The sequence below is a fragment of the Giraffa tippelskirchi genome, chromosome 7 (assembly GCF_054371585.1).
Source record: "Giraffa tippelskirchi isolate mGirTip1 chromosome 7, T2T-mGirTip1v1.2.pri, whole genome shotgun sequence".
In the NCBI taxonomy this organism is placed as follows: Eukaryota; Metazoa; Chordata; class Mammalia; order Artiodactyla; family Giraffidae; genus Giraffa; species Giraffa tippelskirchi.
The window spans coordinates 121,409,604-121,434,700 of NC_137281.1; the positions used below are offsets into that span (position 1 = coordinate 121,409,604).

Here is a 25,097-nt window from a genome sequence, read left to right on the forward strand (position 1 = left end):
AGTATGATAATGTCTAGTTGCATCCATATTGCTGCAAATGACAGTATTTCATTCTTTTTTGTGGCTGAGTAGTATTCTGTTGTGTATATATATATGTGTGTGTGTATATATATATATACGCACACTGTATCTTCTTTATCATTCATCTTTTGGTGGACATTTAGATTGTTTCTATTTCTTGGCTATTGTGAATAGTGCTGCCGTGAACATTGGGTTGTATGTATCTTTTTGAATTATAGTTTTATCCAAAGATATGCCTGGGAGTGGGATTCCTGAGTCATATGGCAACTCTAGTTTTTTGAGGAACCTCCATACTGCTTTTCATGCACCAATTTGCATTACCATCAACAGTGTAGGAGTGTTCCTTTTTCTCCATACCCTCTCCAGCAGTTAATGTTTGTGGACTTTTTAATGATGCCATTTTGACTGGTGTGGGTGGTAGCTTACTATAGTTTTGATTTGCATTTCTCTAATAATTAGCGATGTTGAGCATCTTTTCATGTGCCTGTTGGCTGTCTGTATGTCTTCTTTGGAGAAATGTCTATTTAGGTTGGGTTGTTTGTTTTTTGTTATTGAGTTGTATCAGCTGTTTGTATATTTTGGAAATTGAGCTCTTGTCAGTCGCATTATTTGAAAATATTTTCTTCCAGTCTGTAGGTTGTCATTTTTTTTTGTTTATGGTTTCTTTTTCTGACTACTAAAATATTGATTTATTAACCAGGGCATGTTCTGGAGCCTAAATGAATGTACTTACAGATTTTTAGTGTGCTAAAGATCTGACTTTAATGTGAGGAAAAGTTTGGAGAAGACTTGGTATGAAAATGCAGACAGTTTGAGCCAGACACTGTGACTTACAGTTTATAAATGAGGAAATAGAGACACTAGGTTACACAACTTATAAATGGGCAAGCCCAGGACTCCTTATCTTCATGCTATTCCCACCAGACCATACTGTTCAAGGTTGTCCTTGATCAGAATCTCACTATTCATCAGACCTCTCTAATTCTTCATTACAGATAAATGTTCCCTCTCTGGGTTTGGAACTTGTGCATTTTCGTTTTTTTCTGGACCCTGTTGTCAAATAAAAGTTTTGTTCCCAAGCAGCTTACCCATGGTGAGTTCTTTCCATTTCAGATGGTACTTTTATAGGGAGTAGTTCTGAAAATGGTTGTATTAACACTGTTAAAGATAACGTGGCTGCTAGTTAAAATGGTAAGGATACGTTTTTTTCTTTTTTTTTGGCTGCTGGGTCTTTGTTGCGTGCAAGAGCTTCTTTCTAGTTGCCATGCGCAGACTTAATTGCCTTGTGGCATGTGGGTGGGATCTAGTTCCTGACCAGGGATGGAACCTGGATCCTCTGCTTTGGAAGGCGGATTTTTAACCACTGGACCACCAGGGAAGTCCTGGTAAGAAAAGATTTTCAATCAGTAATAACTATTTGGTATAGAAAAATGAGTCCAGTGTGAACTAGGCCTAACTATATTTGTACAGAGGTCACTGGGCACTTTAGAGGGAGAATGTGGGAACAGGGAGGACGCCTGCAGGGGCTCAGTAGAGTCAGGGAAGTGAAAAATTACCAAAAGCAGGAGAGGGGTTTGGTCCATGGAAAGCCCACCTGGGTTTGCTAACTGGTGCTTATCAAAGTGAGGCCCCTACCCATCCACAGAGGTTGGAAGATAGGAACCCTATCTTCAAGTATTGGCTGGAATAAGTGGTAAATACTTTGGCAGCCTTGGGTTTTCTCAGGCAGGCACTTTAAGGGGATGTAGGATCATCCAAGGGGTGTGGCCTTGAGCTCTTAGAAACTCTGCTGCTATTTTGTTCAAGTCTTTATAAGCCAAGGTTGTGGCCCAGTTGAGAAGAGGACTTGGAGGAGCCTAGGTAGAGTTTTGGTCAGGGTGAGCATCTTTGTCAAGAGTTTATACTTGCATATTACCCTTGTTCTCAATTGGTGGTCCCTGAACTTTGCCCATACTGGAATCACCTGGGAGTCTTTAAAAAAAAAAAAAAGTACTGATACCTGGTGCTCACTCCCAGATATCCTGATCTAACTGGTATCAGATGGGCCCAAGGCTTTGGGTTTTTTGACAGTTCTCCAGTGATTTTAAAAAGCAGCAGTGTTCTAGAGTCGCTTGCTGTTCCAAGAGGGGCATGTGCACCAGAAGCACTGGCATCCCCATGTACTGCTTATGCAACTTGAAGCTTGAGAAACCCTGCTCCAAGCCAGTGGTTCTCAAATTGAGCCTGCTGCAGAGTCACCAGGAGGGCTTGTTAAAACATAGATGGCTGGGCCTCTCCCCAGTAGTTCTGATTCAGTAGGTCTGAGGGGCCTGATAATTTGCATGTCTGACAAGTTCCCAGCTGATACTGATGCTGCTGATCTGGGAACACGCTCTGGTCTATAAAGAGGTGGTCTCTTCTGCAGGTGCTGGATGGGAGCTTAATGATGCTAATGAGCTGCCTGTATATCACCTCCCCAGGCTTTCGTTGTTGTTGTTGTTGTTTTTTTATTAAGCAAAGAGGTTTGACTAGACACTCTCTAGGATTGCTTTTAGTTTTGCTGTAGCAAATAATACGTATGTGTGTATCTAGTAAATAGACACTGTTAACATGAATTTTCAAGAACAATTGAAGGCTAAAGATGATAGAGTGCTGCTTTATGCTGGACCTTCCCTGAAGCCTGTAGTTTGAGTCCCTCCAAATCTAAGATCTGAGCTTCAGTTAATGAAAGATAATCCACATCTGAAGAACTGAATTATACTAAGCACACATGATGTGTAACTCAGGATGCTTTTTCTTGTGTCAGTGGTTCTCAAAATGCAGCCCCTGATCAACAGCATCAGCATCACTTAGGAATTTGTTAGAACTGCAAATTCCAATTCCAGTTTCAACTCCGGAGAATGGGTCCCAGCAGTCTGTGTCTTTTAAACAATACATATTTATATATTTATTATTGGCAGGGCTGGGTCTTCCTTGCTACGCAGGCTTTCTCTAGTTGTGGAGAATGGGGATACTCTAGTTGTGGTGGATCGGTTTCTCATTGCAGTGGCTTCTCTTGTTGCAGAGCACGGGCTCTAGGCGTGCGGACTTCAGTGGTTGTTGCATGTGGGCCAGAAGTAGTTGTGGCTTGCGGGCTCCAGAGCACAGGCTCAGTAGTTGTGGCATACGGGCATAGGTGCCCTGCAGCATGTGGGATGTTTCCGGACCAGGGATCAAAGTGGTGTTCCCTGCACTGCAAGGCGGATTATTAATCACTGGACTACCAGGGAAGTCCCAGTCTGTGTCCTACCAAAACTTTTTGGTAAAGGTGATTCTCAGTGTTCAAGTTTGAGACTCACTGCTGTACCTGAACTAGAAGACTCAGATCATCTATTTAGCTCATCCTCTCTGCCTCCAACACACCTCTTCACTCCCTATATATATATATATAAAAGCTTGCATGTGGAGCCAGATATTTATCAGGGTTGACTGATTGAAAAAAAACAAATAATTATTGCCTCGCATGTATGAGGCACTAGATATATCATGATGAACAAAATAGATGAACTCTCTACTCTCATGGAGCTTACAGCTTCATAGATGTATGCTTGTGGAGCTGGTGTACAAATGAATAACGTGTAACAGATCATCTCTTAGGGAGGGTCACTGTGTTTTTATACTGATTCTTCTTAGCTTCCATTTCAGATGCTGACATTCACTAGTTTTACCCCCAAATTATTTTGGTGCCTGTAGCAGCCTATCTATGCACTCATTATGCACTCTCCAACCAGTGCACTTGAAATCAGAGACCTGTTGAATGATTTACATGGATGGTGGTGGTTGTTATTATTTAGTCCCTCAATCCGACTCTTTGTGACCCCATGGACTGTAGCCTACCAGGTGCCTCTGTCCATGGGGTTTTCCAGGCAAGAATATTGACCTTGGTTGCCATTTCCTCCTCCAGGGGATCTTCCCAACTCAGAGAATGAACCCATGTCTCCTGCATTGGCAGGCAGATTCTTTTACCACTGAGCCACCAGGGAAGCGTTTACATGGGTTCAGTTCAGTTCAGTCGCTCAGTCGTGTCCGACTCTTTGCGACCCCATGAACCGCAGCACGCCAGGCCTCCTTGTCCATTACCAACTCCCGGAGTCCACCCAAACCCATGTCCATTGAGTCAGTGATACCATCCAACCATCTCATCCTCTGTCGTCCCCTTCTCCTCCTGCCCTCAATCTTTCCCAGCATCAAGGTCTTTTCCAATGAGTCAGCTCTACGCATCAGGTGGCCAAAGTATTGGAGTTTCAGCTTCAACATCAGTCCTTCCAATGAACACCCAGGACTGATCTCCTTTAGGATGGACTGGTTGGATCTCCTTATAGTCCAAGAGACTCTCAAGAGTCTTCTCCAACACCACAGTTCAAAAGCATCAATTCTTCAACGCTCATCTTTCTTTATAGTCCAACTCTTATATCCATACATGACCACTGGAAATACCATAGCCTTGACTAGACAGACCCTTGTTGACAAAGTAATGTCTCTGCTTTTCAATATGTTGTCTAGGTTGGTCATAACATTCCTTCCAAGGAGTAAGCGTCTTTTAATTTCATGGCTGCAGTCACCATGTGCAGTGATTTTGGAGCCCAGAAAAATAAAGTCAGCCACTGTGTCCCCATCTATCTGCCGTGAAGTGATGGGACCAGATGCCATGATCTTAGTTTTCTGAATGTTGAGCTTTAAGCCAACTTGTTCACTCTCCACTTTCACTTTCATCAAGAGGCTCTTTAGTTCTTCTTCACTTTCTGCCATAAGGGTGGTATCATCTGCATATCTGAGGTTATTGATATTTCTCCCAACAATCTTGATTTCAGCTTGTGCTTCCTCCAGCCCAGCGTTTCTCATGATGTATTCTGCATATAAGTTAAATAAACAGGGTGACAATATACAGCCTTGACGTACTCCTTTTGTGGATTAAAAAAATATCCATTTGTGCTTTCAAATCAAGAAGGTGACTTATACAGACAATTCTACGTACACAATTTTTGGCCCTTTTGAAAGAGAAAAATCAGTCTTTAAAATTGATTACCTGTCACAGGAAGGGTTGCTTAATTTTGTTTACACAAATGCAAACCCAGGTATTGAGGATATTGTGGTGGTGCCCCTGTTCATCCCAACAGAGCTGTGGTTCCTGACTTGAATCTCAGAGGTTTGGGGAAGTGAGAGACTGAGGAGGCCATCTGAGTTTCTTGGGAAGTCTAAGATGTGGGTCAGAGGTGGTCAGGCCCCATCAGGTTTTGGTTCCTGGAACTCTAATGGCCGTGGTATTAAGTGCTGACCTCTCACCTGGAAAAAGGTCCCATGTGATGTGGAATGACAGGACTGCTTTAACAGAATCACTACTTACAACATGAGTCACTTTAACAAGATTCCAAATAACATAATTGCACAATGTTACAGTGTCAAAAGCTTGGCTATCTCCCATCACCTGGGTTAAAATTTTCACAAGATCAATAAAGCAAAGGCAGAGATACCTAGTATTTTGCAAAAATTCCCAAATGCTGACCCACAAGCCACCATCGTTCTACATTATTGGCAAAAGTCACACAGATGCAGTGGCATACGGAGTTTTCCTTAGGCCATCCCCAGGTACCTGGGCTGGATAGCCCCACGACAATAATCAGCTGACTGAAACTGTGCCGGGCCTATCCCCAAGTTTTCCACGTTCATTTGTGACCTCTCTCCTCATCCACATTACCAAAACAAATCCTGAAGACACTTGAGTTTGCAACCCTTGCTATAGCTGAAAAGTTTGCTGAATACCTTTTTATGTGTAGAACTCTGATACTCTACACTTAAGCCTCTTCTGAGACTATAGGTGGCTTGATCACTTAGTGAATAATGCTGTAGACAGTGGCCAGGATGCTCTTGGGGAATAGGGTTGGCCTTACAGTAGATCTGGACTTCCACTGGGTTGTTCACTGGGGACCTACCCCCTCACCTCCCACCTCCTTATCCTTCTTTATTTAAAATACCATTAGCATTATAAGTGGGAGACCTGTGAAAAATGACCTATTAGGCTGTCAGTTTCAGGGTTTGCATTTATTTTTCAGTCTTGTATTATTTCTTTTTTTTTTAAAGAATTTTTTTTATTAGAGGATAATGACTTTACAATATTGTGATGGTTTCTGCCATACATCAACGTGAAACAGCCATAGGTATACATATGTCCCCTCTCTCTTGAACTCCCTCCCATCTCCTACCCCACCCCACCCCTCTAGGTTGTCACAGAGCCCCAACTTTGGCTTCCCTGCATCATATAGCAAACTGCCACTGACTGTCTCTTTTACTTATGGTAATGTATATGTTTCAATGCTGTTTTCTCAAATCATCCCATCCTCTCCTTGCCACATTATATCCAGAAGTCTTTTCTTTATATCTTTGTCTCCTTTGCTGCCCTTCAAGTAGGATCATCAGTATACCATTTTTCTCAATTCCATATATATGTGTTAATATACAATATTAATCTTTCTCATTCTGACTTACCTCACTCTGTATAATAGGTTCTGAGTTCATCCATCTCATTAGAATTGACTCAAATGTATTCTTTATAGCTGAGTAATATTCCATTTTGTATATGTACCACAACTTCCTTATCCATGCATCTGTTGATGGACATCTAGGTTGCTTCCATGTCCTAGCTGTTGTAAATAGTGCTGCAATGAGCACTGGGGTACATGTGTCTTTTTCAATTATGGTTTTCTCAGGGTGTATGCCCAGTAGTGGGATTGCTGGGCCGTATGGTAGTTTTATTCCTTTTTTTAAAAGGAATCTCCATATTGTTCTCCATAGTGGCTGTATCAATTTATATCAAATTATCAGTGCAAGAGGGTTCCCTTTTCTCCACATTCTCTACAGCATTTGTTGTTTGTAGACTTTTTGATGACAGCCATTCTGACCAGTGTGAGATGATACCTCGCTGTAGTTTTGATTTGCATTTCTCTAATAATGAGTGATGTTGAACATCTTTTCATGCGTTGATAAGCCATCTGTACGTCTCCTTTGGAGAAATGTCTGTTTAGGTCTTCTGCCCACTTTTTGATTGGATTGTTTGTTTTTCTGGTATTGAGCTGCATGAGCTGCTTGTATATTTTGGAAATTAACCCTTTGTCAGTTGTTTCATTTGTTATTATTTTCTCTCATTTTGAGGGTTGTCTTTTCACTTTGTTTATAGTTTCCTTTGCAGTGCAAAAGCTTTTAAGGTTAATTATATCCCATTTGTTTAATTTTTGTTTTTATTTCCATTACTCTAGGAGGTGGGTCATAGAGGATCTTGCTGTGATTTATGTCAGAGAGTGTTCTGCCTGTGTTTTCCTCTAAGAGTTTTATAGTTTCTGACTATAGTTTTATAGTTTCTTGTTTTATAGGTTTTTAATCCATTTTGAGTTTATTTTTGTGTATGGTGTTAGAAGGTGTTCTAATTTCATTCTTTTACATGCAGTTGCCCAGTCTTCCCAGCATCACCTGTTGAAGGGTCTCTGCATTTAGAATCAAGTCAGGAAAAAGTACCATTTCATATCTTGGTGTTCATCTATTTTATTGCATATTAAAAAAAAATAACATCCTCCCTCTAACAAGCTTAGTTTGCAATACAAACAGTAGGTACAAATTGAAAAATAATTATTTCCAAATCTTTTCACTTACAAAGGTTCAGGTGTAATTTTAAAAAGTCTCCCCTTACTGCTATACATAAAAAAATTGCACTGTACAATCTTTAATCAAATTAAAGTTGGATTATATCAACAGTTGGCTGTACTAGATTCATTCAGTTTCTTTTTGGAAATACATTGAGTTATCCTGCTGGTAATATTCAGAGTTTCAGAATTTTATCACTAATGGCATTATAAATGTCCTCAGTCATAGGCACATACATTTTTGCTTTGTCATCCAAGAAATACAAGGCATCTTTGATAACTGCAGGGTTAAAGCCCTCTTCCACGAGGGTCACTTTTCGGTGTTTAAAAGTTCCAGTGATCTCAATGGTGTCCTGAAAAACATCAATCATTTGAGAGCTGTGAGGCGGGTTCTGTGTGATACCAGTATAGCCTGTCTTCAGAACCTCCACTAGGGGGCCCTCGGTGGAGGTATTTTTCCTTCCCTTAAAGCTTAAAGATCACTTGTGGGGAGGAAGGGGCTGTGACAGTGGAATATGAAGCAGAAGCATCTCTCACTTGGCAAGCTTCAGGTATTGCTGGAAAATTCTGATTAATGGTGAGGTGGGGAAAGAAATAATCTACACACAGACAAATCTGCTTTTTCACACTCTTGTTTCTTCTTCACTAAATAGGTGTTGATCTGAGGATATTTCAACTTTGATGTCTCTCAACGTCTCATTGTAAAGCAAATATCAGGGCTTTATGAATATCAACAGAGATAATTGTATAGCCTTAGCAATATCTGGTAATCTAACACTGCTTTTCTTAAATCCTCAGCTACAGAATCACAGTGCTCAAGGTCCAAAAGTGAGTTAAACTAAGGGGTTAATGTTTGAGAAAGAAAACAGTCCCTCTATCAGTGATAGCTTAGCTTTGGAGTTCCGCCTGGCTAATGACACCCAATTAAATTTCAGGCCATAGACAGGTGCAGGACTTCAGTGAGTTTTTTTTTTTTTTAACCATTCTTTAAAACTGGAAACAATAAGAAGGTCAGAGCATTTCTATTTTATGTGCATGTTACACCGCATCAAACAGACATTGTGAGTTATTTGCTAACATTCTTGCTGAATGAACTGTCTGTTGTTTTAAGGAGAAAGGGATTAGGATTCAGTTTCAGCTAGTTTTATTTTCTGGTATTTCTGCTTCCTCACTGAGCTTCCTGAAAAGGGTAGTGAAAATTTGGCTGGCAAGGTTGCCATGGTAAAAAAGAGTTGTTTCCTAAGAGGCAGGGGTCTCCAAGAGAAAGGATAACTTGATAACAACAGGGTCTCACCTGTATTCTTAGAAACCGGGGCCTTGCATAACTAGGCAAGTAATCGACCACATGCTTAAAGAGTTTCCGTCCATCAAATTCATGGTCTGCCTTCATCTTGATCGAGGCCATGCCAATTCGACCCTCATGACCTAGAGTTAAAGTGAATAAAAATTAGGTGTGTTGTAGCTAGTTTATTTTATGATACTTTGCTAGGTCAGAGGATAGTGAACTGAGACAACATTATGGCAAGGGTTTCTTTTGGATAGCTGGAATTTGTATTTCAAAATATATTTTGAAGTTAAATTCTGAAGTGAATTAATGATAACAAAACAACAAGCTATACATTGATTGAATCTTTATTATATGCCAGGCCCTTTACGAAGTGTGTTTTCGTATCTATTTATTTTTTGACATGTACACACTGCTATATTTATTTATTATTTTTGGCTGTGTTGGGTTTTCATTGCTGCACAGGCTTCTCATTGCAATGTCTTCTCTTGCTGTGGAGCACAGGCTGTAGGCATGCGGGCTTCAGTAGTTGTGGTGCGAGGGCTCAGTTGTTGTGGCCCACGGGCTTAGCTACTACTCCACAGCACGTGGAATCTCTCCGGACCAGGGATTGAACCCATGTCCCCTGCTTTGGCAGGCAGATTCTTACCTACTGCATCACCAGGGAAGTCCACAAAATGTGTTTTATGTACTATCTCATTTAACCTCATGACAGCCTTATGAAGGGGTACAAATATTATCTCCATTTTACAGGTGAAGAAACTGAGGCTTAGTGACATTAAAAGACATGTTCAATGGATGAACCTAGAGCCTATTATACAGAGTGAAGTAAGACAGAAAGAGAAAGATAAATATCGTATTCTAATGCATATATATGGAATCTAGAAAAAAAGTACTGAAAATTTTATTTACAGGGCAGAAGTGGAGAACCAGACATAGAGAATAGACTTATGGACATAGGGAGAGGGGAGGAGAGGGTGAGATGTATGGAAAGAGTAACATGGGAACTTACGTTACCATATGTAAAATAGATAACCAACGAGAATTTGCTGTATGGCTCGGGAAACTCAAACAGAGGCTCTGTATCAACCTAGAGGGGTGGGATGGGGAGAGAGATGGGAGGGAGGTTCAAAAGGGAGGGGATACACATATACCTGTGGCTGATTCACGCTGAGGTTTGACAGAAAACAACAAAATTCTGTAAAACAATTATCCTTCAAGTAAAAAAATAAATAAGTTGAGGGAAAAAAAAAGACTTGTTCAAGTTTATGCAGCAAATACTAGGCAGGGCCAGAAATGGAACTGGGTTAGACTGCCTCCAGATCCTGTGCTTATTGCTATCATCTTTCTTGGCAGCCTAGGTGTAAACTCCTGTATGGACAACAGGTTGAACTAGTGGCTAAAGGAAATTTTTTGAACTCTGATGAAAAACCCTTGTTCCCCTATCAGGGATAACTGGGCAGGTTATCTGCTTCTTTAGGTAGCAGGTCAGATCTATTGTGCTTCCAGGTACAAATGTCACCTCTGAAACTTAGTTATTTAATTATGGTTCCTAACAGCTTTGCCTCTGACAGATGGGAAAGTGAAGGCAGATCGAGGGTGAGCAGTGTCATCCCTACCCCCCACCTTGATGCCATCTAGTCCTGAGAGGTTGAAATCTCCACAGAGAAAACAGATCCTTTAAGGTCGGCCGTAAGTGGAGAGGCATTCAGAACAATTACCATTGTTTTCTTGTGAAGACAGTGGTAATTACTTATAAATACATCTTCTACCTGACCCAGGAGACCCAGTGGGAATCTGGGTCCACTTTTTTGAACTACTTAACTGTAACCAGAGAAGGAGATTGAGTCACCCTTCGTCACTTGGGCCCCAGCTTTCAAAATCTCTCCCATGGTGACTGCATGTTTACCTATGACTCTAAAGAAAACAAGAGGAAAGATTACAAGAAAGGAAATGCATCCACATTTGCTTTGCCTCTTATCTGGGAGGCAGGGCACCAGACCCTCTTTCTTTAGGGGCCCCTGGTAGCTGTGTCAAAGGCACTAGTCTCAGGAATCTTGAATGTCTCCAGTGAGCTCCTTTTAGAATGAAGGCAGAGGCTGATGCAACAGAAATCTTCAGTGTCAGCTGGCACCTTGCTTCTGAGAGGCAAATGGGGCTGATGGATCGCAGATCTCTGTCCTGATTCCCAGAGGTTGGTTGGAGCTAGTTCAGCTCCACGGGGGAGGCTCCTGTCTGCAGCAATTCTAGCCAGGGGTTCTCTAGAGCTGTACTATCCAACATGGTAGCCACTGGTCACATGTAGCTATTAAAATTAATTAAATAAAATGAAAAATTCAGTTCCTCAGTTTCACCAGCCACATTTCAAGTGCTCAACAGCCATATGGTAGCAATTGGCTACCATACTGAGAGTGCAGATATAGAACATTTTCAGAACATTGCAGAAAGTTCTGTTGATAATATAAAGTTCTAGAAAGGAGTTTGGCAGTTCTGGTGTCATCTCTATTTTTTAGACCCAAACCTGGAAGTTCTCTCCTGGTTCAAAGCTGAGATCTGTGAAAGCCTTGTTCAGTCCTTTGGAACTGAGAATCACCCCAGCAGACTTATGTCTTTCTCTAGATGCACCTGCCACATTTTAAGGCTGCTGGGATGAAGCATAAGCTGGAGTCAAGATTGCTGGGAGAAATATCAATAACCTCAGATATGCAGATGACACCACCCTTATGGCAGAAAGTGAAGAAGAACTAAAGAGCCTCTTGATGAAAGTGAAAGAGGGGAGTGAAAAAGTTGGCGTAAAGCTCAACATTCAGAAAACTAAGATCATGGCATCCGGTCCCATCACTTCATGGCTATTTGGGGCAACAGTGGAAACAGTGGCTGACTTTATTTTTCTGGGCTCCAAGATCACTGCAGATGGTGATTGCAGCCATGAAATTAAAAGACGCTTACTCCTTGGAAGGAAAGTTATGACCAACCTAGACAGCATATTAAAAAGCAGAGACATCACTTTGTCAACAAAGGTCCGTCTAGTCAAGGCAATGGTTTTTCCAGTGGTCATGTATGGATGTGAGAGTTGGACTATAAAGAGAGCTGAGCACAGAAGAATTGATGCTTTTGAACTGTGGTGTTGGAGAAGACTCTTGAGTCCCTTGGACTGCAAGGAGATCCAACCAGTCCATCCTAAGGGAAATCGGTCCTGGGTGTTCATAGGAAGGACTGATGTTAAAACTGAAACACCAGTATTTTGGCCACCTGATGCGAAGAGCTGACTCATTTGAAAAGACCCTGATGTTGGGAAAGATTGAGGGGAGGAGAAGGGGACAACAGAGGATGAGATGGTTGGATGGCATTGCTGACTCAATGGACATGAGTTTGGGTAAACTCCGGGAGTTGGTGATGGACAGGGAGGCCTGGCGTGCTGCGGTTCATGGGGTCACAAAGAGTCGGACATGACAGCGCGACTGAACTGAACTGAACTGAGACTCACAGAATCTGAAAACAGGAGAGATGTTAGGAATTTGTCCCTGATCTTTCACTGCTGTGAGAATTCTCATAGGATTCCTGGTGGACAACCAATCTCTTTACAAATTGGTGGGACACTGTCTGTCTCAGGAGACAGTGCATTTTGTTGCTGGTCCCTCAGGTTACAGGAGAGTTCTCAGGCTAAAATTTGCTCCCTGGCTATTTCAATCCATCCATTTTCATTCTGTTCTCCAGAGCAATATGAACACACCCGCTCCTTGTTCTATCTGATGTCTCCCAATCATTTGAATCCCATTAGCCTCCTCCTCTTTGTTCTATATCAGTGGCTCTGAAACATTACTGGTTGTTAGACCCACTTGGGAATAAAATTAAAAAAAAAAAAAAACAAAACACAAAAGATTGAGTCCCAAACCCCAGAGATTCTCATTTGTTAGATCCTGGCTTTAAAAAGTTTCCCAGATGATTCTGAAGACTGGCTAGATTTTCAGAACTACTAGGCCTCCATGCTTCTCAGACTTTAGTGTTTTTTAAAAATTGTGGTAAAATAATGAATCATTATTTTTACCATTTTAAAGTATACAGTTAAATGGCATTTACAATGTTGTGCAATTCTTACCAGTGTCTAGTTTTAGAAAATATTCATCACCTCGAACCAGACTTGATTATTTTTAAGAATCACTGGAGGGCTTGTTAAAACACAGCTTCCTGGGGCCCTAGCCCAGAGATTCTGATTCAGTAGGTCTGGGGTGGGTATTTTTAATATGAGAAATAGCACATTTTTAACAAGCTTCTAGGTGATGATGCTGTTGCTGGTCCAGGGTCCCCACTGTCAGCCAAAAAAAAGAAATGCACAATGTAAGTGGTGGTTTAGTTGCTCAGTCATGTCTGACTCTTGAAACCCCATGGACTGTAGCCTTCCAGGCTCCTCTGTCCATGGAATTCTTCAAGCAAGAATACTGGAGTGGGATACTGGTGTGGGTTGCTATTTCCTTCTCCAAGAATTGAACCCAGCGATTGAACCCAGATCTCCTGCATTGCAAGTGGATTAGTTGTGAGTTCAGTTTTATTTGAGGGCAAAATGAGGACTGTAGCCTGGAAGATAGCATTTCAGATGGCTCTGGGAAACTGCTCCAAAGAGGTAGCGGGGAAGGTCAGTATGTACGAGATTTTAGTGAATGGGGAGTACATGCAATCAAGCATGTATTTTTTTTTTGAAGGTTACTGCTAGTCATGAGGAGCAAATGTCACCATGAAGAATTTTAGTGCTTTTCTACAATAGATAAAGGAGATACAAGAATTGGGTTCATAAAATCTTCTGAAAATATCTATCTGAAGACCTGCTCTATCAGCTTTTCCCAAAGCACAGATTGCCTAATTCCTGATCTCTACCCTGAATTCCAGCTGTAGAAGCTCATAATTTGATCCTTGTACAGGCAGATGGCAAGTGCCAATTTATAGGTGACACCACTTTGAAGACCATAGATTAGGCCTTTCATTCCATTTATATTCTCTTACCTTGTCATACTCATGCCTTTGTATTGTTACTTTTAAAAAAAATCCAGCATTTAGAAGTGCATGCAACATTTTGGGTGGGGTCTGTGAGAACATGGTGCGATGGCTGACAACCAGGATATGGGCCCTTGTGTTAATTCAGCCTGAAGTCCAACATAAGAGGTTGGACTTGGGTCAGACTCAGACTCTGACCCAAGATGTGGCTTCACTTCCTATCATATCACTGTCACAGAGTTGGAGAGGAACAGGCAAGAGAAAGCCTCAAATAGTCTTTAATAAACAAAAGGACAGCACAATGTCATGTGAAACCATCATAACTCAAGAAAAGGAACTTTGGGATTTCCATTCTGAATATAGATGAGGATCCCAAGTACTGAGTTCTAGGAAACACCATTACCCCTGCTGCTGCAGCTGCTGCTAAGTCGCGTCAGTCGTGTCCGACTCTGTGCGGCCCCATATATGGCAGCCCACCAGGCTCTGCCGTCCCTGGGATTCTCCAGGCAAGAATACTGGAGTGGGTTGCCATTTCCTTCTCCAGTGCATGAAAGTGAAAAGTGAAAGTGAAGTCGCTCAGTCGTGTCCGACTCTTTGCGACCCCATGGACTGCAGCCTACCAGGCTCCTCCATCCATGGGGTTTCCCAGGCAAGAGTACTGGAGTGGGGTGCCATTGCCTTCTCCCACCATTACCCCTAGTACCTTATATTTGGATAGTGATTTGGAGGTTTTAATCCTCTTGACATCTATAATTATAATGATTTCATGACAACCCCCATGTACATATCTGATAAACATATATTTAGTATTTATGTAATTAAAATGGATTACTTCTCTTGGCAATCTTAACTGCAGGGTTGGTATTATCCTTAATTTAGTGGCTTCCCTGAAGTCAAACATCCAGCAGGTGTTGGAGTCAGGACCCCAAATCAGACCCCCCACTCTCCTCTCTCTTAGCAGAGGCTGATCAGCAGACAGAGGCTTGGTGACAGCACTTTGTGTGATGCTTCTCAAGCTCAGTGGGGCAAGCAGGGATCAGGAACTAGCTGTAAGAGTCTGGAAAAACTCAGCCCCTTCTTGGCTTTTTTCCTATAGCAACTGCACTTGCCTGTTCTTTGTGCCTTCCGGTTCAGGGGCCAAGATACCATTTCTAAGCTCTCAAGTGTGACACATCTTTTCTCGAGGCATGCCAAACACTGCATGGACCCTGCATCTCTGGGAGATCTGTCTTGCTGGAGAGCCTCAGACCCACTGGGGAGCTGAACCACAGAGGAAGACCAGGTTCAGAGGGACTCACGTGGCTGCTTTAGAATGCACATAAACCAGACATGAGCCCTTTACTCCCAGGAGCTGGGAAAGAGTTGTTTGCTTTTCCAGCTGGCAGGAAAAAATGATGACAAACTTTGCCCTGAGGTTAAAATTATGTTCAGTTAGTGTAGGAGTTTTGGCTTTGATTTATAATATATTGTGCATACCTGGCACAGACACACCATAAACATTCACTTCTTCGACAAAATCAACCAGTCCTACTGTGTCAGCGACTTCAGTGGTGGCCACATTTTCCCCTTTCCACCTGGAAGAAAAGGCAAGGTTAGCAGAGGTCACTGGTGGTCTGTGGCAGGTGTTTTTCCAGGCCTCTGTGGAGTGGCTGCATTTGTCTTCCTCACCTTGGTCCTCAAACTCTCCAACTTAACTCAGGGGAGAGGCATCCTGCTTGAGGCATGAAAGACAAAGGCATAGACCTAAATAATAAAATGTGGAATTTTAACCTCCCAACGTGAAATGTGGTACACAGAATGATGTTCTAATGTTAAAATACAGGTTTGGCCTAAGAAAGTCACTAGGAATAAAAAATAAATCTCAGTGACTTTTTTGCTGTGTTTAGGTCTCTCCCTTTCCTCATTCACTAACTTTAGTTAATTCAGTTAGCAAATTTCTATTAAATAGAATTTCATACTTGTATTTCAGGGTCTTGTGTCTATGAAAATGCTTTTAGTAAGAAAGAAAATATCATACTTTATTTGTAGGGAGAATAAAATGTTGAATTTCAGTTAAATTTTGACTTACATTTAAAATTCTTTAGATCGCCCCTAAGTATCTTTTTAGTAACATGAAGGCAGCATAAACTAGTGATTTAGATCCAGAGTCACGGGATGTTAGACATGGAAGGAACCCTAAGGATCGCTGGGAACTTCATTTCATGGGTGAAGGAACTGAGGTGGAGAAAGGTTACCTGCCTTGATAATACATCTGCTCATGGGCAAAGGAAGCTGAGTTCTCGTTCATATCCATGCTCTTTTACTAGACAACTCCCATCTCTTCCTTATTCATTCATGCAAAAAGTAATCATTGTGCTAGGTGCTGGGGTGGGGGGTGAACAAGCAGACAGAGAGTTTATACAAAAAGGAAGCTGGGTTAAACAAAGTGTCATGAGGCTGGAGGACAATGCTGTTGCTAAGAATTAATTTCATAGTCTATTACAATGACTTTCAATGTCCATTGTGCTGACTTAGGGGTTCTGTGGGAAACCATTTGGTTGGGATGGAAAGCGGGAGGGAGAGGCCCAGGTGGGGCTCAGAATCCTTGCCTCCTCTTCAATTAGATCATCTTCACATTAATTTGCATTTGATTTTATCTGAAGAAAAGCCTTATGATAGAAAACGGTGTGAACATCCCTGGCTGACCTGAGTGATGGGTAATAAGTGACGGTAAATGAGAGGAATTGAACAGACTAAGTTATTGAGGTGCCCCAAATCAGGCACAGGTTTTCTCTCCTATCTCATCTGGTTGCTCAACCAAGTTCACTGTGCAGTGCAGAGTGGCACCCTGTGTATTTTGTTCCATATTTTGTGGGAATGCGTGAGTGTGCTAAGTTGCTTCAGTTGCGTCTGACTGTCTGAGACCCTATGGACTATAGCCCGCCAGGCTCCTCTGTCCAAGGGATTCTCCAGCTGAGAATACTGGAGTGGGTTGCCATGCCCTCCTCCAGGGGATCTTCCACACCCAGTGATCGAACCTGTGTCTCCTGCATTGCAGGCAGATTCTTTACTGCTGAGTGACCAGGGAAGACCTTTCTGGGAATACAGGAGGTTGAACTGATATGACAAAGAGATAGAAGGAAATGGAACACCACAACCAAAATGGAACATGACTCCAATTTAGGAGTAAGCCAAATTGTGCATGTATTTGTTTTTAGTTTAATAATTCAGAGAAACCAACCGGAATGTGTCTCCAACTCTGTCGTGGAAGTAAATAAAATTTTCGTGGTCAATCATTAAGAGATCTCCACTGTTGAAATAGAGGTCTCCTTTCTTAAAGACATCTCTCAGTTTTTTCTTATCCGTCTGACTCTTTCCTCCGGCATAGCCATTAAATGGTGTTAATTGTGTGATTTTGCAAACCAGGAGTCCAGGTTCACCTAAGACAGAAGGAAGTATATAGCTATTTTATGTGCTAGCAGTAGGCAAATTTTATTATTAACCTGCCTTTCAAAAAGATGGCATACAACCCACTGGTAACAAGTTGACTGTAGAAAGTATCATTTTACATGCACATGTATTTCCATGTACATCATATACAGACATATATACCCCATGTACACATACACAGAGTACATATTCTCTATGGTTACACATTTGTAATTCTTTTAATACTAATATTTTACTGAATAACGATTTATACACATAACTTGACAAATGCATGGTAGTTTAAGCTTAAAAGTAAAAGCCCCCTAAAACTAGCTTTGCAATCATAATTACATATCCCCTTCATAATTAAGAAGTTACTAAGCAAGGTTTCAAATTATAGTTATATTACATGTAGTAGTAAATTATTACCTTTTCGAATTTCTCAATTTCCAGGGGTACAAAGTAAACCTCTTTCCCCACCCACTCTGAAAAATTTTACATGTTCATTTTAGCAGTGATATGTTAGTTCTTAAGGTTCACTTGGTTAAGATAAGACATGACAGGTTAATATAACAAAATTTTACTGTACCTTTGGGAACCTTGATGCAGTATCCATTTCCATCTCGAACGGGCTCATCTTTCTCTACGTCGTATTTAATCAGCTCAAAATTTATTACTTTCTAGTAAAATTAAAATGGATCATTTTGAGCAGATATTCTTTCACAAATTTTTGTTGTTTATTGTGTTATAGCATACAGAAAGTATATACAGTACAGATACCTTAAGTGTACAGCTTGGTGAATTTTTACATATGCATACACTTCTGTAAGTGTAAGATCTCCTTGCAGTCCAAGGGACTCTCACTTCTGTATGCTCAGATCAAGATACTAAACATTTCCATTACCTTAAGAAGTTTCCTCCTGCCCCTCTCTCTCAAGTCACTATTCTGATTTTTATTACCATCAAGTAGTCTTAAGCTGGCGAAGGCAATGGCACCCCACTCCAGTACTCTTGCCTGGAAAATCCCATGGACAGAGGAGCCTGGTAGGCTGCAGTCCATGGGGTCGCTAAGAGTCGGACATGACTGAGCAACTTCACTTTCACTTTTCACTTTCATGCATTGGAGAAGGAAATGGCAACCCACTCCAGTGTTCTTGCCTGGAGAATCCCGGGGACGGGGGAGCCTGATGGGGTGCCATCTATGGGGCTGCACAGAGATGGACACGACTGAAGCGACTTAGCAGCAGCAGCAGCAGTCTTAAGCATCAAATACATGAAATAGATATATACCTTCGTATCTGCTGCTTTCACTCAACATGTCTGTGATATTTCTCCCTCCCTGCTGGTGTTTGTGTCAGTGGTGTACTTTTTATTTCCATGCAACTCTCCTTGTATGAATACACCATACTTTATTTATCTGTTTTCCTGTTAATGGATGTTTGGATTGTTTCTAGTTTTAGACTATTAAATATAAAGCTGTTATGAACATTCTCATATATGTTCTTTGATGGATATATCACTAATGGGCTTTTAAAGTCTTATTTAACACCCCCCCCCAAAAAAAATCTTGTTTAACCTTAATACACCACTGTTAAATGTTTTGTGTTCCAGGGACATGTCCTCAAATACATTTAATATTCAGAGGTACAATGGTATAATTTGTTTCATGCCATGGCTATAAAATTATTAAAATTCTAATGTATTTCTTGTTACTATAATCCAAGGGCATAAAAATTTAAATTTATGTAACTCAGTAAGAGCAATAACGGAGAAGGCAATGGCACCCCACTCCAGTACTCTTGCCTGGAAAATCCCATGGACGGAGGAGCCTGGTAGGCTACAGTCCATGGGGTCGCTAAGAGTCGGACACGACTGAGCGACTTCACTTTCACTTTTCCCTTTCATGCACTGGAGAAAGAAATGGCAACCCACTCCAATATTCTTGCCTGGAGACTCCTAGGGACGGCGGAGCCTGGTGAGCTGCCGTCTATGGGGTCGCACAGAGTCGGACACAACTGAAGCGACTTAGCATAGCATAGCATAGCATAAGAGCAATAAGTATATTATTTTCTATACTTGCAGCAAAACACAAACATCATACTATTTAGACTTAATTATTAACTATGGTTCAGTTCAGTTCAGTTCAGTCGCTCAGTCGTGTCCGACTCTTTGAGACCCCATAAATCGCAGCACACCAGGCCTCCTTGTCCACCACCAACTCCCAGAGTCTACCCAAACCCGTGTCCATCGAGTCGGTGATGCCATCCAGCCATCTCATCCTCTGTCGTCCCCTTCTCCTCCAGCCCCCAATCCTACCCAGCATTAGGGTCTTTTCCAATGAGTCAACTCTTTGCATGAGGTGGCCAAAGTATTGGAGTTTCAGCTTCAACATCAGTCCTTCCAATGAACCCCCAGGACTGATCTCCTTTAGGATGGACTGGTTGGATCTCCTTGCAGTCCAAGGGACTCTCAAGAGTCTTTTCCAGCACTACAGTTCAAAAGCATCAATTCTTCGGCGCTTAGCTTTCTTCACTGTCCAACTCTCACATCCATACATGCCCACTGAAAAAACCATAGCCTTGACTAGACGGACCTTTGTTGCCAGAGTAACGTCTCTGCTTTTCAATATGCTATCTAGGTTGGTCATAACCTTCCTTCCAAGGAGTAAGCATCTTTTAATTTCATGGCTGCAATCACCATCAGCAGTGATTTTGGAGCCCCCCAAAATAAAGTCTGACACTGTTTGCACTGTTTCCCCATCTAGTTCCATGAAGTGATGGGACCAGATGCCATAATCTTAGTTTTTTGAATGTTGAGCTTTAAGCCAACTTTTTCACTCTCCTCTTTCACTTTCATCAAGAGGCTCTTTAGTTCTTCTTCACTTTCTGCCATAAGGGTGGTGTCATCCGCATATCTGAGGTTATTGATATTTTCTACCGGCAATCTTGATTCCAGCTTGTGGTTCTTCCAGCCTAGTGTTTCTCATGATGTACTCTGCATAGAAGTTAAATAAGCAGGGTGACAATATACATCCTTGACGTACTCCTTTTCCTATTTGGAACCAGTCTGTTGTTCCATGTCCAGTTCGAACTGTTGCTTCCTGACATGCATACAGGTTTCTCAAGAGACAGGTCAGATGGTCTGGTATTCCCTTCTCTTTAAGAATTTTCCATAGTTTATTGTGATCCACACAGTCAAAGGCTTTGGCATAGTCAATAAAGCAGAAATAGATGTTTTTCTGGAACTCTCTTGCTTTTTCGATGATCCACCAGATGTTGGCAATTTGATCTCGAGTTCCTCTGCCTTTTCTAAAACCAGCTTGAACATCTGGAAGTTCATGGTTCACATATTGTTGAAGCCTGGCTTGGAGAATTTTGAGCATTACTTTACTAGCGTGTGAGATGAGTGCAATTGTGCGGTAGTTTGAGCATTCTTTGGCATTGCCTTTCTTTGGGATTGGAGTGAAAACTGACCTTTTCCAGTCCAGTGGCCACTGCTGAGTTTTCCAGATTTGCTGGCATATTGAGTGCAGCACTTTTACAGCATCATCTTTCAGGATTTGAAATAGCTCAACTGGAATTCTATCACCTCCACTAGCTTTGTTTGTAGTGATGCTTTCTAAGGCCCACTTGACTTCACATTCCAGGATGTCTGACTCTAGGTGAGTGATCACACCATTGTGATTATCTGGGTTGTGGAGGTCTTTTTTTACAGTTCTTCTGTGTATTCTTGCCACCTCTTCTTAATATCTTCTGCTTCTGTTAGGTCCATACCATTTCTGTCCTTTATCGAGCCCATCTTTGCATGAAATGTTCCCTTGGCATCTCTAATTTTCTTGAAGAGATCTCTAGTCTTTCCCATTCTGTTGTTTTCCTCTATTTCTTTACACTGATCACTGAGGAAGGCTTTCTTATCTCTCCTTGCTATTCTTTGGAACTCTGCATTCAGATGGGAATATCTTTCCTTTTCTCCTTTGCTTTTTGCTTCTCTTCTTTTCCCAGCTATTTGTAAGGTCTCCTCAGACAGCCATTTTGCTTTTTTGCATTTGTTTTACTATGTCCATTTCAAGTTTATATTCAAATCTATACATAAATTAACCAATCATATGCTTTTGTAGTAGCAGATAACCATTAAAAACCAAATAGCATACATAGTCAACAAATGTAGATCTTGTTTATTTGTAAGAATGTAAAAAAAAATTGGTGGCGATAACTATTGTTTCTTTCCCTATCAGATGCATGGTAATCTTCTTTTTTTTTTAGTTAAAAAATATGGTTTTTTTTAAAGTAGAAAATGACAAAACATGGCAATCGGTGGATGAGAAGGAAAGAACTAGTAATACACAACACCAACTTCTCAAGTGCTCAGGTTTGGTTTGAATGTTTCCCTGCAACTCAGTTTTTTAAAAGATATCTTTTTTGATGTGGACTATTTTAAAAGTCTTTATTGAATTTGTTATAATATTATTTCTGTTTTATGTTTTGGTTTTTTGTCTGCGAGGCATGTGGGATCTTAGCTCCTCAACCAGGAGTTGAGCCTGCACCCCTTGCATTGGAAGGTGAAATCTTAACCTCTGCACCAGTAGAGAAGTCTTTGCAACTCATGTTTTTGAGTGTCAGTAGTGCCCTGGTGGCTCAGATGGTAATGAATCTGCCTGCAATGCAAGAGACTCAGGTTCAATTCCTGGGTTGTGAAGACCCCTGGAGAAGGGAATGGCAACCCTCTCCAGTATTCTTGCCTGGAGAATCCCATGGACAGAGGAGCCTGGCAAGCTATAGTCCTTGGGGTCGCAAAGAGTCAGACACGTCTGAGTGAATAACACTTAAGTGACAACATAAATATCTTGCACCAGGCCTCAGCTCAGCTTTCTGCTCTCTCTTATTTTTGAACCGCATTTATCCTGGGTCTCCATGGTTTGGCCTCATCCAGGTTGGCCTGACCCTGACTAGAGAAGACTGACCCTCTCAATAGTGATTCTCAAGTCTGTAGTAGAGCTGCCCAGTAGAATCTTCTATATGATGGAAATGCTCTATAACTATACTACTCAACATGGTAGTCACTAAACACATGTGGCTACTAAGCATTTGAAATGTGGCTAGGGCAAATAAAGAACTGATTAAAAATTGACATAATTTAAACAGCCACGTGTAGCTAGTGGCTACTGTACTGGGTGGCACAGGTGTAGAGGACAGTGGAGGGACATGTGTAGTGTAGGCTTGGCTGTTATTGTTAGAGAGGTGCCTTGGACTTGAAAATACCTGGAGATAAGGCCAGAATACAAAGAATGGAATGATAATAATCTTTACAGCTATTCAAGGCTATAATATGGCAGGCATTTGGTTATATTCTATCTAATATAATTCTTTCAACAACTCTTTCCCCTTATTACATGAATTTGGGCCAGGCACTAGGCTCTATACTTTCCCTTTTTGTTTTATAGATTCTGAAGTAGAGGCATGACTATGGGAAAGGGCATGACCTTGGCTAGTCTGGGATGGTAGTGGAATTTGGTCTCTTGGGCCAGCTCTCTTATGCCCAAGGACTATTGTCCTCTGTACTTGGCTGGTCAGTCCCTGGGGGCACTGGTTGCCTGGGAGCTCTGGTGTAGCCATTTCATGCCCAGGCAGGATGAGGTGCTCAAGGCATAACAACAGTAATGACTGCTCAAGCCAGTAAAGATTTAGCGTTTGCTGAATGTTTCTGGAATTTTGCAGAATAGGTGGTCATCTGGAAGACTGACTGCTCAGACATAATAAAATGACTGAGAGGGAAAAGAAGATGCTGCATGAGCTGGCTTATGCATAAGAACTATCTTTCTGGTATAGTTACTGTGGTGTGGTGCTAAGTCACTTCAGTCATGTCCAACTCTGTGTGACACTATGGACTGTAGCCTGCCAAGCTCCTCTGTCCATGGGATTCTCCAGGCAAGAATACTGGAGTTGCCATGCCCTCCTCCAGGGGATCTTCCCAACCTAGGGATGGAACTTGCGTCTCTTAGTCTCCTGCATTGGCAGGTGGGTTCTTTACCACTAGCACCACCTGGGAAGCCCAGTGTAGTTACTAGGTGAACACAAATGTTTACAAGATCCTAGAACTTGGATGCATCCTGGTTCTTTCAAAGGAGCAGTTCTTAATCTTGGTTGAATAGCTTTTAAAAAATACTACCTAGAATGGTGGGATGAGGTGGGTGGGAGGGAGGTTCAAGACAGAAGATATATATATATATATATACACACACACACACACACACACTCATAGCTGATCCATGTTGTTGTATGGCAGAAACCAGCACAACATTATAAAGCCATTATCCTCCAATTAAAAACTTTATTTCTAAAAATGCTAAAAAAAAATAATGATGCCTGGGCCCACCGTCCTCCGAACAAAGGTAAACACAAGGTGTCCCTCCTTCCAAACCTCTGGGGACAGGGCCCTGCAGCTATATGTATAAAAAGACCCCCCACCAGCCTCTTGATGGTAACACATGTCACAATGAAAGAGAAATACCACATTTCAGTGTGTAGTTAACATACAGAACCAGTAACCTTCAAGTGTTTTAACATATACAAGTATAAATGGTATTAGAAGACTTCACACAAGTTACAGATGGAAAATCATAGTGGGTTGTCATTAATAGAAATTAATATGTTAAAATTAAAGGACCCTGTCATTTTTAGGTCATTGTCATAGAGAATGAGTAAAACCTCTCTTGGTGATATGGATGGGTCATGGAATTCTAATAAGAGCATCATCATGATACAGCTTTCAGGAAATCTCCATGTACTGAAAGCTGGCTACAGATGCCCTCATTTTCCAATATACTTACTCTCTGTAGGTAGTTTACTCTTCCAATAGCACCAATTTTCCTCGTGTAATTAATAAATCCGATATTGCCTTCAGTGGAAGCATAGAACTCATTAATGTGAATATCCCCAAATCTCTTGATGAATTCTCTCCACACATCTGCTCGCAAGCCATTTCCCATTGCCAGTCTGACTTTGTGGTCACGATCATTTGGTTTCTGTAGCAGGAGAAAGAAGAGACCAAACTGAAACATCTTGGGAGGCTGTACTTGCATATTAATAATGGCCTTTGTGTTTCTACATATTTATGTTGCTTATGAACTGACCTTAGTGCATGCCTTTATTGTCCCCCACACATATTATACCCACCCCCCCGACTCCCAAACACAGTATGGGCTGACACTGGGAACTTAACAGCCGAAAGACTTGTATTTTCCCATTTTGATTTTTAAGAGGTGATATGAGACAACTGGACAGGAAACTAAGTGGTGCCAATATTTAATCTCCATGCAGTCTGAAGCTTGAGTCACATGTTGTTTTCCTTTTAAGTTTTATGTTGGAGTATAATCGTTTGACAATGTTATGTTAGTTCCTGCTGTACAATGATGTGAATCAGCTGTAGGTACACATATATGCCCTCCCTCTTGGACCGCCATCCCACCCCTCTAGGTCATCACAGAGCACTGAGCTGAGCTCCTGTGCGTGTTGATTGTTCTCTTGATGAGGCTGGCGAATCTCAGTGAATTGTAGGTGCCATGGGAAGAGGTCTGTCAGAGGCCGACATAATCTGAAGCCACAGTCTTCACTTGACAATGAAAAAGAAAATGGGAACGCAGTTCAGGGAGAGAGAGAGAATCATTTCCTACAGAGTCATCCAAGAGCACTCATGTGAGGCCCTGGTGGGGGTGGAGAGAAGACTCTTGTTCACGCATTCATTGACTA

The 25,097-nt window shown here is 41.6% G+C and overlaps 1 protein-coding gene across 2 annotated transcripts in view; it reads right to left on the reverse strand.

Moving 5' to 3' along the window:
• Positions 1-7,552: 7,552 nt before the first annotated feature.
• SLC27A2 (solute carrier family 27 member 2) overlaps positions 7,553-25,097 on the reverse strand; it is a 53,694-nt gene continuing 36,149 nt past the window's right edge. For both annotated transcript variants that reach the window (XM_081506166.1, XM_081506167.1), the window contains 6 exons: positions 24,179-24,373; positions 17,942-18,032; positions 17,165-17,363; positions 15,421-15,518; positions 8,965-9,095; positions 7,553-8,023 (listed from right to left, as the gene is read on the reverse strand). In XM_081506166.1, the coding sequence (XP_081362292.1) occupies positions 7,847-8,023; positions 8,965-9,095; positions 15,421-15,518; positions 17,165-17,363; positions 17,942-18,032; positions 24,179-24,373 (891 nt within the window). In that variant the 3' untranslated portion in view covers positions 7,553-7,846. The remainder of the gene's footprint in view (positions 8,024-8,964; positions 9,096-15,420; positions 15,519-17,164; positions 17,364-17,941; positions 18,033-24,178; positions 24,374-25,097) is intronic.